The sequence below is a fragment of the Thalassophryne amazonica genome, chromosome 14 (genome assembly GCF_902500255.1).
Source record: "Thalassophryne amazonica chromosome 14, fThaAma1.1, whole genome shotgun sequence".
NCBI classification, from domain to species: Eukaryota; Metazoa; Chordata; class Actinopteri; order Batrachoidiformes; family Batrachoididae; genus Thalassophryne; species Thalassophryne amazonica.
The window spans coordinates 20,550,948-20,569,285 of record NC_047116.1 but is presented as its reverse complement, the minus strand read 5'-3'; the positions used below and the strand labels follow the sequence as shown (position 1 = coordinate 20,569,285).

General features: G+C 40.6%; 1 protein-coding gene across 1 annotated transcript; it reads left to right on the top strand.

Annotated features, from left to right (window-relative positions):
• The first annotated feature begins 8,285 nt into the window (after positions 1–8,285).
• Positions 8,286–10,067, top strand: LOC117525341 (serine/threonine-protein kinase Nek2-like). Its single transcript, XM_034187179.1, has 4 exons — positions 8,286–8,333; positions 8,831–9,048; positions 9,172–9,409; positions 9,981–10,067. The coding sequence occupies exons 1-4, from the start codon at positions 8,286–8,288 to the stop codon at positions 10,065–10,067; spliced, it is 591 nt and encodes a 196-aa protein (XP_034043070.1).
• The last annotated feature ends 8,271 nt before the right edge of the window (positions 10,068–18,338 follow it).

Genomic DNA, 18,338 nt, shown 5'->3' with positions numbered 1-18,338 from the left:
TGTAGCAGAACATTAAAATCTGATCTCAGCTGAATTGGCAACTGAATGGCTTTTGAAGAAATGTTATTCCACATGGAAAAGTCACTCTATCTGGAAGTTGCAAAATAAATATACAAAAATCTATGTAAAACATAGCAGCAAGTCTTCAGTCTAACCTTTAGATGTTAATTTCCTCCAAAGAGCTTGCATCTGTTTATTCAAATACAGAAAAAAAAAATCACTTCTATCACAGTACTAAGGGAGTTCTATCACAGTGTAAAATCATCTCTACCATGCTGTGAATGACTCTTATTGGAGTTGAAAAACATGATTTGACAAGACGTAGAGCTGCGTTCACTCTATAATAGAGTGTATTTAACTCTGTTTGGACTGGGACCAAATGTTATCCTGGCAGAGTATATTACCTTTATATTATTATTACCTGTGTACCATCTACAGATAATCATAACCGACTATTGGCCCTAAAATAAAATCATGTTATAACATTGTTGTCAGTTACACCACACAAGCATATACAGTAGTGTTCAGAATAATAGTAGTACTATGTGACTAAAAAGATTAATCCAGGTTTTTAGTATATTTCTTATTGTTACATGGGAAACACGGTACCAGTAGACTCAGTAGATTCTCACAAATCCAACAAGACCAAGCATCCATGATATGCACACTCTTAAGGCTATGAAAATGGGCTCTTAGTAAAAAAAAAAAAGTAGAAAAGGGGGTGTTCACAATAATAGTAGCATCTGCAGTTGACGCTGCAAACTCAAAACTATTATGTTCAAACTGCTTTTTTAGCAATCCTGTGAATCACTAAACTAGTATTTAGTTGTATAACCACAGTTTTTCATGATTTCTTCACATCTGCGAGGGATTCATTTTGTTGGTTTGGAACCAAGATTTTGCTCGTTTACTAGTGTGCTTGGGGTCATTGTCTTATTGAAACACCCATTTCAAGGGCATGTCCTCTTCAGCATAAGGCAACATGACCTCTTCAAGTATTTTGACATGTCCAAATTGATCCATGATACCTGGTATGCGATATATAGGCCCAACACCATAGTAGGAGAAACATGCCCATATCATGATGCTTGCACCACCATGCTTCACTGTCTTCACTGTGAACTGTGGCTTGAATTCAGAGTTTGGGGGTCGTCTCACAAACTGTCTGTGGCCCTTGGACCCAAAAAGAACAATTTTACTCTCATCAGTCCACAAAATATTCCTCCATTTCTCTTTAGGCCAGTTGATGTGTTCTTTGGCAAATTGTAACCTCTTCTGCACATGTCTTTTATTTAACAGAGGGACTTTGCGGGGGATTCTTGCAAATAAATTAGCTTCACACAGGCGTCTTCTAACTGTCACAGCACTTACAGGTAACTCCAGACTGTCTTTGATCATCCTGGAGCTGATCAATGGGTGAGCCTTTGCCATTCTGGTTATTCTTCTATCCATTTTGATGTTTTTTTCCGTTTTCTTCCATGTGTCTTTTTTTTTTGTCCATTTTAAAGCATTGGAGATCATTGTAGATGAACAGCCTATAAATTTTTGCACCTGCATATAAGTTTTCCCCTCTCCAATCAACTTTTTAATCAAACTACGCTGTTCTTCTGAATAATGTCTTGAACGTCCCATTTTCCTCAGGCTTTCAAAGAGAAAAGCATGTTCAACAGGTGCTGGCTTCATCCTTAAATAGGGGACACCTGATTCACACCTGTTTGTTCCACAAAATTGATGAACTCACTGACTGAATGCCTCACTACTATTATTGTGAACACCCTCTTTTCTACTTTTTTTTTTACTAATAGCCCAATTTCATAGCCTTAAGAGTGTGCATATCATGAATGCTTGGTCTTGTTGGATTTGTGAGAATCTACTGAATCTACTGGTACCTTGTTTCCCATGTAACAATAAGAAATATACTGAAAACCTGGATTAATCTTTTTAGTCACATAGCACTACTATTATTCTGAACACTACTGTACAAACCATATGCACAATCATTCAAACAAAGAACATCTATTTGCCATATTTGTAATATTATATTCAAGAGATAAAGGTTTATTGACCAGTTATCATTCATGTTCAATCAAAGAAGGTGTTTTACAGTAATAAGAGACTAGTAGTAGCTTTGCCATGAGCTCAGTATGGCCAAGATAAATTCTGAGTGATACATGCAGACCATTCCGAATGATGGCACTGTGAGGTACGTTGGTTGCACAAAAATAATTACGGTAAATAAATATATAAATCTACAATGGCGGAACATTCTCCCAGAATGCTGTATTAATTAATATATCTCATATTTTTCTTATATGTTATTAAATTTAGCCAGAAGTACATGCTTTTAAATCAAAATACCTTGTTTTTGTAACCAGATAATACCTCTGAGGTGGTTTACAAGACCTCAAGCTAACCAGCAATACAGGAATGTTTCAGCTACAAACCTTTTACTAAAACACATCAATCAAAAATTGGTTCCATCAAGCTGTCAGGAAGCGTACTTCAGCAGCTGCTAATTGGGGTACAGCTAATTTATATTATTATAAGGCTTCCAACAGAGGTGTTTTTCCTGTGCCGCCGCACCGCGCCGGCTGCGTCCCGACGCGCGGACCCGTCTGCACGTCTTTCATTAAAAAAATCTCCTTTAACAGTGGAATATCCGGATAAAATGCTGAAACCGACTTCTTCTGAAACTTCTCTGTTCTCTCACAACGTCCTGGATCAATAGAGCCTGAAATGTGGAGGTTTTCAGCTTGAAACAGGCTGACGACGGCGCCTGAGAGCGCTGCACGACGTCTCGCTCCGTGGGAAGTCCTTAAAGCGACAGAATCACCTCAAAATCTCTCATCAGCCGTTAAAATTTTCACCGAAAACCAGCTTAATTTTTCAAACCGTGTCCACTTCGATGTGTCTCACAGGTTTAGAAAAAATTTTGATCAAACAACGCGCCAGTCTCTCAGCAACTTCTCAGACAAAGGAATTCCGACGAGGGGCTGGACGACTCCTCCCACAAGGAGTGCTCACAGGCGAATGACGTCACCGACAGGCGTGCAAAAACTCACGCATGCGCACGAGGGTTCAAGCATGTCTGACGTAAAAACATATGAATGAAATCCATATAGTTTTTGAAAAAAATAAAAAGGACCTGTACTTTATTGACAGCCCTCGTATGTTACTGCTGCAAATAAGTATTTGAACACCTCCCAACTCAGCATTATTTCATCATAAAAGGCAGCGGAAGCGATCAGAGCACCGCGGCTAAATGAGCTGCCAGCTGATGCGTTCAGTGCGCGTCGGACATTTCAAAGCGTCACAGAATTTCGCCTCTTTTCTGCTTAAAACGGCCTCCTTTCTGCTTAAAACTGACTTTAGAATGAATTTTTTTCTTTGAAAATGGCTGTTTTTTTTACAAATAAAAAAATGGCATATTTTCAAAAGCATATTTATCTGTAAACACCAACACATGACACACCTCACATTAATGTGTTGGTTTACATAGAATTAATCAACCAATCAGTGTAGCGGAGGCACATTTTACCCAGAATGCCATCTGTCTGTGTTTGTTACAAAACTTCAGAATTAGTGCATTATTCAACATTAAAAGATATATGTTATATCTTAACGTTGCACAAATGACAGAATTGACATTAATGGAGTTATTCTATCAGTATTCATTTTATTTATACACCAAACCATAAGTCAACAGGGCTTTATTTTCCAAGACCTCAGCCTGATGGCAGCGGGGTAATTGGGCAGAGTTGAGCTTTCTGGCTTCTTTTAGTGGTGGAAGCCATGTAGTAAACTGGAGTTTCCAACAGGGGGCAGGATGCTGAAAGACAGAAGTGCTGACTCATTGTTTGGGTCTGTTGTCGCTTTTGATGCTTCCAAAAGCAATCGCAGTGTTAAGACTCAAAATCAGCTTGTTAGTAGACAATACTGGCATTTATTGGTTATCTGTAATTTCTGATATGTTTTTGGGTGGTTTATCATTTTATCTTTATCGAAGATAAGTTTTCAGTTATCTGATTATCTGTTATTGAAGTTAATTTTTTTGGTTATCTGTGCCCACCACTGTATTTAAGAGTTTTTACCTTTATCATCTGATGGTTAATAATCCCATTAATCCATTTGATTGCTTTGGGTGAAGAGACTCTCAGATGTGCTGCTGTGGTCCGAAATGACACATGCACAAACGCAAAAGGCGGACTGATTTTTAGGGGCGGACCATTCGGTCTGCGACACCGGAAAACTCACAAAACAGGCTCAGATCCATCTCAGTGTCATTTAGGAAGACCAATTAAAGATGGGATGTCACCTCCATTACCCTGCAGTTGTCAGGCATTTGGTGTTTTGATATTTTGGAGCAGACAGCTTCCATCCCAGTAGCGGGTTTAGAAGGGATTTGATGGGGTTGCATTATAATATGGTACGCCTGGAGTTGTTACAGTCCATGTGATTACCGTTTCCTTTCCAGAATGGGACAACAACTGATCCATTCCAGTCCTGATGACAATAGAGAAAAAATGTTGACCTAGCTAAAACCATTAGGTACTTTTAGTCGTAGAATAATAATAATAATAACATTAACAACAACAACAATAATAATAATAATAAATATTACTAACTCTTGACTAATGTTTTCAGTTATGTCATTTTTGTGTCACCACACAAATAATCAATCTGACATTTTAAACTTCAAACTCACAGAATTGATCTTGTTACAGATTAATTTTAAAACTAGATTTAAAATGCTGATGTATTAAACCTGAGCAGCATCAACTTATTAGATCTGCAGACATTATCCCAGCTGCCTGCTGATCATCTGTCCAGGATCATTTTTCCTAAATGCACAGATTGATTTATTAAATAAATTAATAAATACATGATCTCCCTTCACCTGAAATATCAGATACATAATTGAAATGACAAATTATTAGCTATAATTATCCTATTTGCACCCAGTTTTTAGCAGACACCACGGCAAATGAGTGGGTTTTTTGAAACCTGAAATTAAACCTGAAATTAAAGGGTTTCTGAAATGTTCAAACCATGCTGAATATGCACAGCTTTTGGATTTGAAAGCAAGTTTAAAAGCATATTACATGTGCTATCAAGCAGGTTGCAACAGTGAGACCTGCAGAACTTTCCACACATGGACACAGAACTTAAGCACCAGGACAAAGACTGTGGAGCCTAAGAGTGCACGTTATGATGATCATGTGCAGAACATCTTGTCAGAATTTGACAGGCACTTACTGACTTTGCATCCAATGAGGCTGTTGTCAGTTTTGTCTGTTTTCCATTTGGGAAAATATAGATGTGGACTGTATATCGTCCAAAGTGGCATCACTCTTCAATCTGGAACCTCTCAATGAAAAGCTCAAATCCAGAGCAACACCTGATATGAAAGTCCAAATCTTGAATCTATTGCCGACAGAGTGCCTGAGTGTCTGCTTACGGCTGCACTCAGCTCCTACTGTCCAGACTATGTGAGACCAGCTTCCTCCTCTCTGGGCCAGAAGTCCCACTAAGGTTGGGAACAGCTTTTCCAATTTGAGGCCAGTCCTAGGCTGACTTGTGCTTATTCTTTTCCACCATGCACATTTACTTCAATGGTGCATTATTATTGTTAAAACCTGCCAGAAAATTGTGTCTACACTGTGGCGTTCGTGCTTATAGAAATAAAGTGTTTCATTCATTAGCTGTGGTTGAAGTCAGGTGAGATACAAAACATGCAGAGCAGTGGGACAGACAACTACACATGAGAATATAGAATATCAGAAGGATTGGTCAGATTTTCATACAAGCAACATAGCTAAAAAAAAAAATATATATATATATATATATATATATATTTTTTTTTTTTTTCAAAAACTATATGGATTTCATTCATATGTTTTTACGTCAGACATGCTTGAACCCTCGTGCGCATGCGTGAGTTTTTCCACGCCTGTCGGTGACGTCATCCGCCTGTGAGCACTCCTTGTGGGAGGAGTCGTCCAGCCCCTCGTCGGAATTCCTTTGTCTGAGAAGTTGCTGAGAGACTGGCGCTTTGTTTGATCAAAATTTTTTCTAAACCTGTGAGACACATCGAAGTGGACACGGTTTGAAAAATTAAGCTGGTTTTCGGTGAAAATTTTAACGGCTGATGAGAGATTTTGAGGTGATACTGTCGCTTTAAGGACTTCCCACGGAGCGAGACGTAGCGCAGCGGTCCCAGGCGCCGTCGTCAGCCTATTTCAAGCTGAAAACCTCCACATTTCAAGCTCTATTGATCCAGGACGTCGTGAGAGAACAGAGAAGTTTCAGAAGAAGTCGGTTTAAGCATTTTATCTGGATATTCCACTGTTAAAGGAGATTTTTTTAATGAAAGACGGCACAGGAAAAACACCTCCGTGTTGTTATAGTTTTTGAAAAAAATAAAAAGGACCTATACTTTATGGACAGCCCTCGTGTATATATATATATATATATATATATATATATATATATATATATATATATATACCATGGGAGTTATAAAACATTTTTAAGTAAGCTACGATCCAAAATGGTCACCACTGTCCAAGATGGCTGCCATTTTGGGTTGTCTCCTTTGACATCACAAAGTGAATATTGGCTTGATGACATATTAAGTTGGTTCCACTCCTCCAGCCAATGCAAAGGAGTCGGTATTGGGTTATTTGGTCACGTGACTTTTAGTCAGGATTCTGACATTTTGCTGATTGGCTGAGCCACACCGCTCTCTGATTGGCTGCAGCCTTTGTTTACAACGTAGCACTGGTACCACAGTCTCTGGAGGAGTGGAAACAACTTACATTTCCGGCGGTTACGCCACAGCCAATCACAGAGCGTGGCGTGATAGCCAATAGCAGCCGACATATCAGATGGACCAATCACAGCCATGTTTTCAAAAACACGCTACCAGTCTCTTTGTATAAAAGACTGTGGTACCAGTGCTACAGCGCCACTTTCAGTTAGGATTGAAGAAACTGCCAGCTGAAAAAAGTTCTGAAAAAAAAAAAAACAGAACCATTTTCAGAAATATCATTCAGTAGTGATCAGTTTGCAGAAGGAGCAGGTCAACAGTTGAAACAGAGCATCAGAATGTCTTCTGCTTGCAAATATCAACCGTTGGATACAGTTGGTTCTGGCTCCTTTGGAAGATGCGAGAAAGAAGAATATCTGATGGAAAAGTAACACTGAAACTTTTTTCTTCCCTTAAAAGATAAAAATAAATGAACGACGTTTAAGAGCCAAAAATGTGTTTACACCCTAATATTATACATGTTGGAGTTTTTAGATCATTTGCAGTTAGTTTTTGTGTGTTTATTTCCTGCTGTAGCAGTTAGCTGCTGTTAGCCTCTCCCAGCATTGTTGAGTTTAACCATGTTTAATAATCCTAAAGCAGCAGTCTTGTATGTTTTTTCTGCATGTGGTAAATTCCAGCTGTTCCCCTTTGTTGGCCAGTGATTTTATATTCATGAAGAAGTGATTTGTTGTGAAGTTTTGTGGGGGTCATTCTGTTGCATTAGCTAGCATTAGCATTAGCAACCTCATCTTTGTTTAACCATGTTTAATAATCCTAAAGCAGCAGTCTTGTATGTTTTTTCTGCATGTGGTAAATTCCAGCTGTTCCCCTTTGTTGGCCAGTGATTTTATATTCATGAAGAAGTGATTTTTTGTGAAGTTTTGTGGGGGTCATTCTGTTGCATTAGCTAGCATTAGCATTAGCAACCTCATCTTTGCTTCCTCTTTTTGCACCTCCAAATTCACTTTCTGGACAGTAAATAATCCATGAGGATCCTGGTGGTGTTTGTCAGAATAATATAGCCATGTTTGTTGTTGCTAAACATAAATGATCTGATATTTCTTAATGAATGCTGTCTGTGTGACATGCTAACAGCCATGTGCTTACATCATCCTTGATTTTGGATCTACTCCTCCAAATAATTAGATTAAAATTATAAAAGTTGAGGGAAGCATCAGCTAAATTTCTTAGCAGTTTAGCATTTTAACATTATCAAAGTCAACTTTTTATTTTGTGGATTTAGCAGTCAATGTTTTATTTATTTTTTTTTTTAGCTGTGTACATTGATGGTAAGAAGAGAGCTGATGTCTTTTCTGGAAAAAGTACAAAATGCTCTTATCCCCAATGTAATAACAATCCAAAAGATGTAACTCCTTTCTAAAGTTTACTTGCTGCTCTCTATTAAATCAATATTTTACACTTAAACTAAAACTTGATTTATGCTTCTTCTACTCCGTGACTCCGTGGCTACGCAATGACGTTGACGGTGGGCGTGACCCTTTTCAAGTTCTCCGTCACATTGGTGGGTGTCGTACTGCAATTTACCACCTCAGTAGGGGGCGCAACGTGAAGAACAAAGGCAGAGACTTTCTTTCCTTCTGCATTGTCAGTGTTCCTAATTGTTCCTAATTGACTCTGTGTTGTCAAATTGGTTATATTTGTGGACTATTCTGTCAAACTTTTCTTTATTTGAGCCATGACAGAGGTGTAATCGCCGTGCGCGCTGCAAAAAATTTTAAATCTGATGGGAGAGGAAGGAGTGAAACTAGAAAAGTGACCAATCACAGCCCTTGTGTTCTCCATCGTTTTGATGTGTAGCTTCCATTTTTGGGAGGTGCACGTTGGGCTAAGGAAATGGGTTCAGAGAATGAATGCAGAGGACTCTGTGTCGCTGCGGAGACGGAGAAGCGTAAATCAAACTTAACAGACAAAGTTTGGACACAGTTTCCCACTCAACTGGGATCATTGTGGAAATGATTTGACTTTTACTGTCTTTAATAAACCTATTTGTATCTGTAGATCCTGGCTTGCAAGGTGGTGAGCTTCAGGGACATGGCCACCCATCAAATCAACAGCCTCCTCCAAGAGGTGGCACTCCTGAAGATGCTCAACCACCCAAACGTCGTACAGTATTACGATCACTTTGTAGACAAGAATAAGAAGGAGTTCTACATTGTGATGGAGTACTGTGAGCATGGTGATCTGTCTCACCTCATCAAACGTGCCATCAAGAAAGGGTAACTCCGTGATCCTTGCTTTGTCTTGGGATCCTTTCATCACACATACCATCATGTCATGAGAGTTTTATTCTGTGCTTTGTAGCCGTGTCTGCAGTATTAACGGTCTCTTTGTCCCAACAGGAGTTCTATCGAAGAAGAATTCATTTTTCAGGTTTTGGAGGAACTTGCCTCAGCGCTGAAGCACTGCCACAGTCGTCCTGATGGGAGTGTTGTGCTGCACCAGGACCTGAAGCCAGCAAATGTTTTCCTCCACCAGAACCTCACCGTGAAGATGGGTGATTTTGGGCTGGCAGAGATCCTTCCCACCAAGTACCACTTTGCACATTCAAAAGTTGGGAGTCGGCGGTACATGTCTCCAGTAAGTCAGTGTTCTTTTCTCTTTCTTTTTGAACGACCTTCTTGTGAGGATAAATATCAGAGGTTTACAAGTACGGGTCAATGCAGAGCACAAAGGGATCTTCCTCAGTCACAGTGGTCATTTCTGCACCATTGGATGATCTACACGTGGAGCCACCAACCCTGCTCCTGGAGATGACCTGCCCTGCATGTTTTCCAACTCTTCCTACTCCAGCCACTGCTGATGAACTAAATCAGGACAATCAGGACCAAGGAACCACAAGACTTGATGAAACATCTGGCTGCTGCAGGTACACATGGAAAACATGCAGGGCTGGTGACCTCCAGCAACAGTGTTGGTGACCCCTGATCTACACCTTTAAACATGACTGTGGGTGGAGACGTTTGAGGTTCCTTCATCATCAGGTTAACATCCGTGCTGAGGAAGGTCCACTTGGTCTGGAATTTCTTTCTCAGAAATGACAGAATTCAAACGTTACATTTACAACACAAAGTGTCTTCTTGAAAATGAGGACAGTCTCACCCAAAATTGTGCACATCATGTAAACGTTTTGTTGTTGTTGTTTTTCCAGGAAAAAACTAACGACAAAGTTTACAAGGAGAAGTCAGACATCTGGTCCCTGGGGTGTCTGATTTACTACCTGTGTGCCTTAAAGTAAGTTCTGAAATACACTTGAGCTGATTTTACAGACTTTGTTGAAAACAAAAGCTGATAAATTTGTCTTTAATTTCTCCTCTTTAGGCATCCGTTTGCTGCTGGTGGAGCAAAAAAACTGACAGACAACATCAACAGTGGGGAGCTCAAAAGAATCCCGTCCCGATATTCAGACAAGCTGGACTCCCTAATCAGGGACATGCTGCAAATCAGGGTGAGTCACTCATTCATCTGCTCTGCTCTTATTTCAACCGTTCACTGTTGTCATTTTCTGTGAGTTTGATCTTTCTTGGCCGTCCTCTGATGGATGTGCTGAGAGGTACAAGTGCTGGTTCGTTAAAATGCAGCAATGCTTGTGGCCATGTGAAATGTGGGCGTGTCCACTTGGCCTTCTCCAGCCAATGGGGTCCTCAAAACTCAACCATAAATAAACACACCACATGGCTAAAATGTTGAAGTAGTGGGCTGAATTAATGATGAAGATTTTTCTTTTTTTTTTTTTTTTATCTGACAGCATATTTGCATGATGTGTGAGTCCAGATGTTTTCTGTCATGTCTTTCTGTGTGTCTGTAGAAGTTGTGCAGAAAATAAAGATAAAGATCATGACCTTCTGTCATGTTGAGGCTCAGATATCATCACTGTGTAGAAAAGTGACATTTTTAATACATTTTATTTGAGCTTCCACCTGCTCATTTGGTTTTGTGAATCTCACAGGATTAAAAAAAAAAGTGGTCATTGCATTCGTGCTCGATCTTGGTCTTCTCTCTTTCTAGGAGGACTTGAGGCCCTCAGCTGAGGACATCCTCCACAGATGTCTGCAGACTGACGTGGTTGACGATGAAAAGGAAAAGTCACATGACCCTGTTCATCATCTTCCTCCTCCCATGCCACCTGCAGATGTCAGGCCCAACGAGGAGGAACTCCAGAAACCCCAGAAGAGAACGTGGAAGCTGGATAGAAAGAGGAAGCTGGAGTCTGACCACGGTCACCAACCCAAGAGGAGATGGAAAGGTGAGCGTTTCCACCAGCACACAAGAAGGTTTTATTTTCAAAGTCAACTATTTGTTTGTCAGTCAGATTACTCAAAATGTTGTGATCCAGTTTCCACAAAATCTGCTCAAATAATATCATCCAGAGGACGTGAGTTCACTTTGTTTGAGAAACTAGGTTCCACCATCTTACCAGATTTATTAAGTTACAAAAGGAAAACATTTCCTGTTGATGACCTTCATGTAGATCACCCTGAGGGTTCAAATTACACAGCAGCTTTTAAAGGAGGCCTATTTTCCCGTGAACTCCTCAACTTCCCAAACACGTGCATGTACTAGTACACATAAGTGCACTGCAGTGCACGTTAAACAGGGTTAAACATTCTGTTATTACTGCAAATCCTTTGACAGCCAGTCAGGGGATGGATACATGACCTTTTCACTTTAAATCAAGTCTTGAAGTGTGCTCTGCTGCCGCACTTCACTGCATACACAACACCATGGAACTGTCTTGGGTCTTGGATGGCAACCACCCAGGCAGACAATGGGTTCATCCAGCAACACTGAAATAACCACCTATCTACTGCGGCGAGGTGAAACATGGACATCCCCTTGACCTTCTCCACTCACTCGGGTCCTCGACACTCAGTCACCTGTGCGCTGGATCATGCCATGAGAAATCTGCCACATGGCTGTAATGTTGAAGCTGATGTGATACTCCTCATATGAGTCTCCTCAAGTAACTGCTTGATTGAGACAAAGTCATTCCAGTCGTATCCGAGGATCCTCCAAAAAGACCAAAGTTATTGCCTTTGGTCACTAGTTACATAAACGTTTCATAACCACAGACTAAGACAAGTTAGGGTTAGCACCCAGCCCCTAAAAATGTGGACTTTTTTGCCAACATGTCAGCATCACCAAACACCTCTACACAGCAAACGAATGACTCAACAAGCGCTTCCACGTCTGAGGACCCAAAGACATGACTGTCACAGCCAAGTTCTGATCTGTATGTGGTGAAAGTTCAGCACTTTCACCACATACAGATCAGTTTCTGATAGCTGAGTCCAGGAAGTCATTAAAAGCTTGGATCTTTGTCTTGATCCAGAATAGTCACAAACCCAGACACTCCGATTCCTGACTCGGTTTAGGTGTTGGAGTCTTAGCTTCCCCAAAGATTACAGCATGGTCAGTGAAGTCAAGGTCACTTAAGCTTTCCTTGACAAGAAAAACACCTGAGTCACTGGTTTCCACAACCCAGTCCAACACCCAATCCATGTGGGACCTGTGTTGTGTCCCTCAGCGTGGGACGCAGGTACCCTCAACTTCAGGCTAAAACCTAAGGCCCCTAGCATGTGTCAGTAGAATGTCTTTTGGCGTCGGGGAATGAGTTTCACTCACAGCACCTTCTGCTGGCCAATGTGACACATGCAGTCATTGAACAGTGTCAGAGCCAGAACACAACCCTGAGGAGTACCAGTTTTCACTGGAAGAAACTCAGAGTCTCGGCCTCTGTGCCATATAGAACTCACAACGTCTGTCTATAGGTTGGCTATGATGTCCTTTGTCATGAACATTTCCAAGTCACTGAATAGGTTTTGGACTTCATTTCTATCAAATCATGAAGAAATACAAACAGTACGGTCCTGTAGGGTAAATCTATGTCAAGTCAGAAGCCATCAAGACACCTGGGCCTGGTTTCATAAAGAGTCTAATCTAGTTTAGTCAAATAAACTCACTGAGTTGACTAGTTTTTTTTACATTAGTTGCTGCACAAAGCACTTAGTTGGCTTAAGTTTCATGTTACCCGACTAAACCTTTTAGCCTGGTACAGAGGAGGTTAATCTTATTTTAGTCGATAAAACTTCAATGTCTCACCTCAAAAATGGCAGCTATCACATACCACCACTTGATGGAGCACTCAAAAGCTCCCATACATCGCTCGTATTCCTTCAAAAGGAGGCACTTCCTCTGCTTTTGGCCGTGTTTGCAGCAGACGACTGTTATGATGTGTTTGTGACAGTTCTCACATGAGCCACCGGGCGTCGCTGTTACGCTGATACACGATGCACAAAAAGGTTGACAAATATGTAGAAGAAGAAACTGCTAGGCTAATTGCTAAGCACTTCATTTTGCAGTTCGTATGGGTCCGTAAATGTTAATAAAGCCAGTTAACGAAACAAAGGCTGGATAGTTCATGACAACTAAAAAACCCAGAAGGAAACAAAACTGTCACACATGGAGCCGTCTCTCAGCAACGGCACGCACGAGGCCGTTATGCCTGTGAAAACAGTCCACTAAGGTAAGACAGCTAATCTACAAGTTTAGCCATCAATGTGAAACGGTGATTAGACGGATAATGTTGGGTGACTAACTGTAGTCCAGTAAGAAAGTTTAGTAGACTGAAAGATTAGGTTGTTTATGAAACCGGGCCCTGAAGAAGTTACAGACGTCTGTGGTCAGAGAAACTGCAACTTTTGCCCCTGTTGCATCACCAGCTGTACAGCCTCATGATGAAGAAGAGGATGATTTTCTTCAAAGGTTCAAACAAACTTTCAGCTGCAGTTTGCCAGAAGGCACACAGGATACCTGAAGTAAAAGGTCAAAAGGTCACATTCTGTTTCCTGTGTTTATGCTGATATGACTGAAGGTTTTTAACTTTGTGTTATATTTGTAACATATATATTTTGTTGTTGTTGTTGTTCTTTGTGGAATTTAGGACCAACAGCAGAAGTCAGAATGTCAGCGACCTGAGGAGGACCATCTAGGGTTGGTGAGATGGTGCGAATGACCACAGACACCATGTGTGAGATGACCATCATCAACCCTCACTGGACGCTCCTTTCTGCTGATGACATTCTTCACATTTCCCTGAGGTTCTGCACAGCTACTGTTTATTTATTGATTACTTTATTTTTTTTCACTCTCTCTAATAAACTGTTTATTTTTACACTTTCTGTGTTGTTGACTGTGTGCATTTTGTTTTGTTTTGTTTTTTCCACCATTAAAAATTCTTCTTCAACCAATTGCCATTTTTTCCTCTGGTCTGGTTTGTATCATTCAATTGCCGCAGGTATAAATAAATAAAAAAAAGCAACTCTGACCTGAACATCAGGCAGGCAGCAAGAAAACGTCTCACACATTTATAGAGAGAAGATGGAGGGAGATGTTGTCTTGTCTTTATTTGAGGAGAAGCTCACATCATGATGTTTGTGGGACACTAACAGATTCATCACCCTCGTACCTGCTGCTGTTATTGGTTATGGTGAAGTGATTAAAGTGGTGGGATGGTGGTGACAAGATCCTCGGTTCAACTCATTCAGTCCATCGGAAAAGGCCTTTTGTCCCCACGTTTGTCCTGCTGTGTCTTGACTACCTCTGCATGGCAGCAATCTGATGTGTGTGAATGTGAAGCATCAGTGTAAAGCCCTCTGACCATAACAGCATGACATAAATACAGCCTGTTCACCATTTATTCACTAAACAGCTGTTATAAATTAATAATCCGCCTTGTTCATGCAAACGTCTGCTGCAGCCATTTGCACAGTAACATTCAAATCTAAACATTCAGAAAATTTGCTGTGATTTGTAGAACAGTTGGAATAATAATCCACTTTGTTTACATGAATGTCCAGTGCACACAAACAAAACTGAACGTCTACTGTATTTCACCATATTTTAGGCCTCTTTGTTGATTGACTTTAGCCCAAAATCTCAGGACCTCAGATGGGTGTGTCTTGACACCTGTGACTCACTACACTAGGAAGATGAATGGGAAATGATGCTTTTCGCACTTTGGGCAGTGAAAAAAAAAAAGGATATATTACATACAGTGCAATTGGAAAAGTTTTCCCAGCAATTCACTTTTTATGTTACACCCTTATTCCAAATTGATGCAATTCATTTTTTCCTCAAAATTCAAAAAGCAATGTACAGAGACATCCTGGATGAAAACCTGCTCCAGAGCGCTCTTGACCTCAGACTGGGGTGACGGTTCATCTTTCATCAAGACAATGACCCTAAACACACAGACAAGATATCAAAGGAGTGGCTTCAGGACAACTCTGTGAATGTTCTTAAGTGACCCAGCCAGAGCCCAGACCTGAATTTCAATTTTAATTTATTTCATTTATATAGTGCCAAATCACAAGAAAGTTGCCTCAAGGTGCTTCACACAATTAAGGTCGAACTTTACCAACCCCTAGAGCAAGCACACAGGTGACAATGGGAAGTAAAAACTCCCTCTGATGATTTCAGGAAGAAAACCCAAGCAGACCAGACTCAAAGGGGCGACCCTCTGTTTGAGCCATGCTACTGACGCTATTGACAAACAAATATACAGGAAATTTTGGGTGTCCATGCCGGTGTACAGGACGGGAGGCCTGCAGAAGAAGACATCACCCCCATGTCTGGATGGAGCCGTACCTCAAACAGAGAAAAAAACAGAATCAGGCATCAGAAAAACAACAAGTACAGCTGGCGTACCCAACCAGTCGATCGCAGGCTGAGTTCCAGTCAAAGATAAGGGGAAAAAAAATGTGTCACTGGACTCGAGGATTTAGTGCTGCTATGACAGACTGATACAGCAGGTGGCAGCAATGCACCAACAAGGATGCTGGCTGCTGTTAAACACCAGAGTAGAAGAGGAGCTCTTCTTCTATGGTGGATAAGAAAAATTATAATTCTCATCCTCTATTATTTTTTCATTTATTTGAATGGCAAATCCATCTGTTTTATCTGCAATGTAAATGAGGCTTTACTGAAGAAATGGAATTTGGAGCGACATTTCAGACGATTCACAAGAAATACGAAGCTAACTTCTAACGGCTGGACTGAAAGGTGCAGGTCGCACAGGAGTCGAAAATATCTCAGGAGTGTGCAGGAGGCCTGAGGGAAAAAAAAAACGCTGGTGTGCTGTGGTGGCTGCTGTATAACTGTATTACGTTATTAAGCCACAGTGGTGGGCACAGATCGTGTCCCGTTGGAAATTGCACTCTGTTTGCTTGGATTTTTTTATGTGGGTGGGGCTGGGCTCAGGCACCTTATATAGGCCAGAATTAATCTTTTGTGTTGATACAATTAATTATTTTACCAAAAATAAAACAAAAACCACGCTCCTGCCACAAGCAACTGCTGAGTTTGAAACAACAAAGTGTAATGTAATTTCCAATGGTACCTGAACGCAGCAGCATTCTACATGACGTTCACGTGGACTGATCAATTTACTGCTCTGGTTATACATTCAATGATCTTTACACTTATATCTATTGCCCCTTTTGACAGTTTTGTGTTATAAATCCAGTATTCCAGTATTATGGACCTCTTTATGTGCAAGAATAGCGAATGACATGCTCTTCCTAAGTTGTTGTCCTTGTTTTCTCTGCTTGAAAACAAGCAACATACTGTACATGCTAGTGCATGCGTTAGCATCACTAATTGGCAATACCAACAAAGATTTGGCACATAACAGTACAGTTGAGACAAAGATTTGGAACCATCCCCAGCCACACGCTCTATTTAATTGGGCAGCGTAGTCTCGTTTGAGGACAGGCACTAAAGGGGTAAAATGACACATGATGTAATTTCTCTACTTCCGGGGACAGAAACATGGCACTTTCTCTGAGTCTTTGGGAAAATTACACGCAAACAAAGTGAAAATACAAAGAAAAGGTAATGATGAGGTGGAAAGTGGACATGTTTTGCGGTTTGTTCATGACCCGTCTCAAACGTGTTGAGGCGGTTTTGCAGGCGAAAGACTGAGCTACTCTGGTTAGCTGTGTCGGCTAACACTTACCGACATGACCTCTCCCTTTCACCTTGTCTTCCCTTCTCCAATGGCAACCCAAAAACTGCAATTTTTGCAACTGTATTGGTGATTGGAGCCGAAAACAGAACAGTACACCATTTTCCTGTCTGAAGTTATGCCGTGTATATATTGCACAATGGGAGCAGCTGTCCCCATAAGCGGTCAAATCCCACAATATCTCACAGGTTTCAAATGAGACTGCACTGCCCTATTACAGATTTACTTTCCTACAGTGTTGTATATTTTTATTCCATATTTGTCCCTGTATGTTGAGGTGAACCAGTGAATCAATGTCTTGCTCACTGTTGGCATACAGCTTGATGTTACCCATGTACAGGAGGTGGCTGATCATTACTACACTCCTGAATTGATATCCGTGTCTGCCCTTTATTATCAATGATTGGTTGGACCAGTGTCCATGGCCCAGTCACGATATTTTACATCACTGACTCTCCATCAGTGTTTTGCAAATTATTTCGTACCGAGGACCACTTAACCAACAACAACAAAATATCTTCTGGATCACTCAACTCCCCAAATATCCAAACCAACAGTACAAATTATAACCTGATAATGAAGCTTTACAAAATGTTTGTTTACTCAGTCCCATATGTGATTTTTAAAGTCATTTTTAAAGAGTTTGTAAAACATGTTTCAATTAGAACATGATATTAATTTAAAATGTAACTATATATATATATATATATATATATATATATATATATATATATATATATATATATATATATATATATATATATATATATATATAAAGCCACAGGACATCCCACACTAGTAAGCAAACAAACAAACAAAAAGCATAACTTATACTCGAGAATATATGGTACATACTTTCTTGGAGTAACCAAACTTTTGTTTAAGGCTGTGTCACACTGTGATTGATAAAGCAAATGGATTCATTATGTTTAAATTTTTTTGTTCACTGGCAAAATTGCGCAATCTGTCGGTCTCAGGTGGATTTGGGACTCTGATGGACAGATGACATCACATTTCCACTGGCAATACAGAGTGCTGCATTCAGCAGAACAGCTTTCCCGGTTTTAAGACATACTGTATAGGAGCACATGGGGGGCCGGATTTGAGCGGGATTCGCGGAGGTCTGAACACAAATGTGGCTCGAATCCAGCTCGCTCGGGGATCATGATGTCATACTTCCTCACCATGTTCTTGCTCTGACAATGTATTCTTACTGTTCCGCTGTTTAGTGCGGCTGCAACAGCGAGGACTGCAAATGACCTTCTTTCTCTGTAGTGGTTTATCGTTGGTTTTTGCTTCCGTTCTTTGGCTAAATGAACAGTCGAGCTGCGTATTGCTGCCTCTGGTGCTGTCTCTACTCGTACTGAATTCACACCCCGAGCCGGAGCTTTGACCAATCAGACGGCCAGCCTGAAGCATTGGACAGCCAGAGGATACAAACGCATCATCATATAATAAAAAATAAGTACAGGACAAAACGGT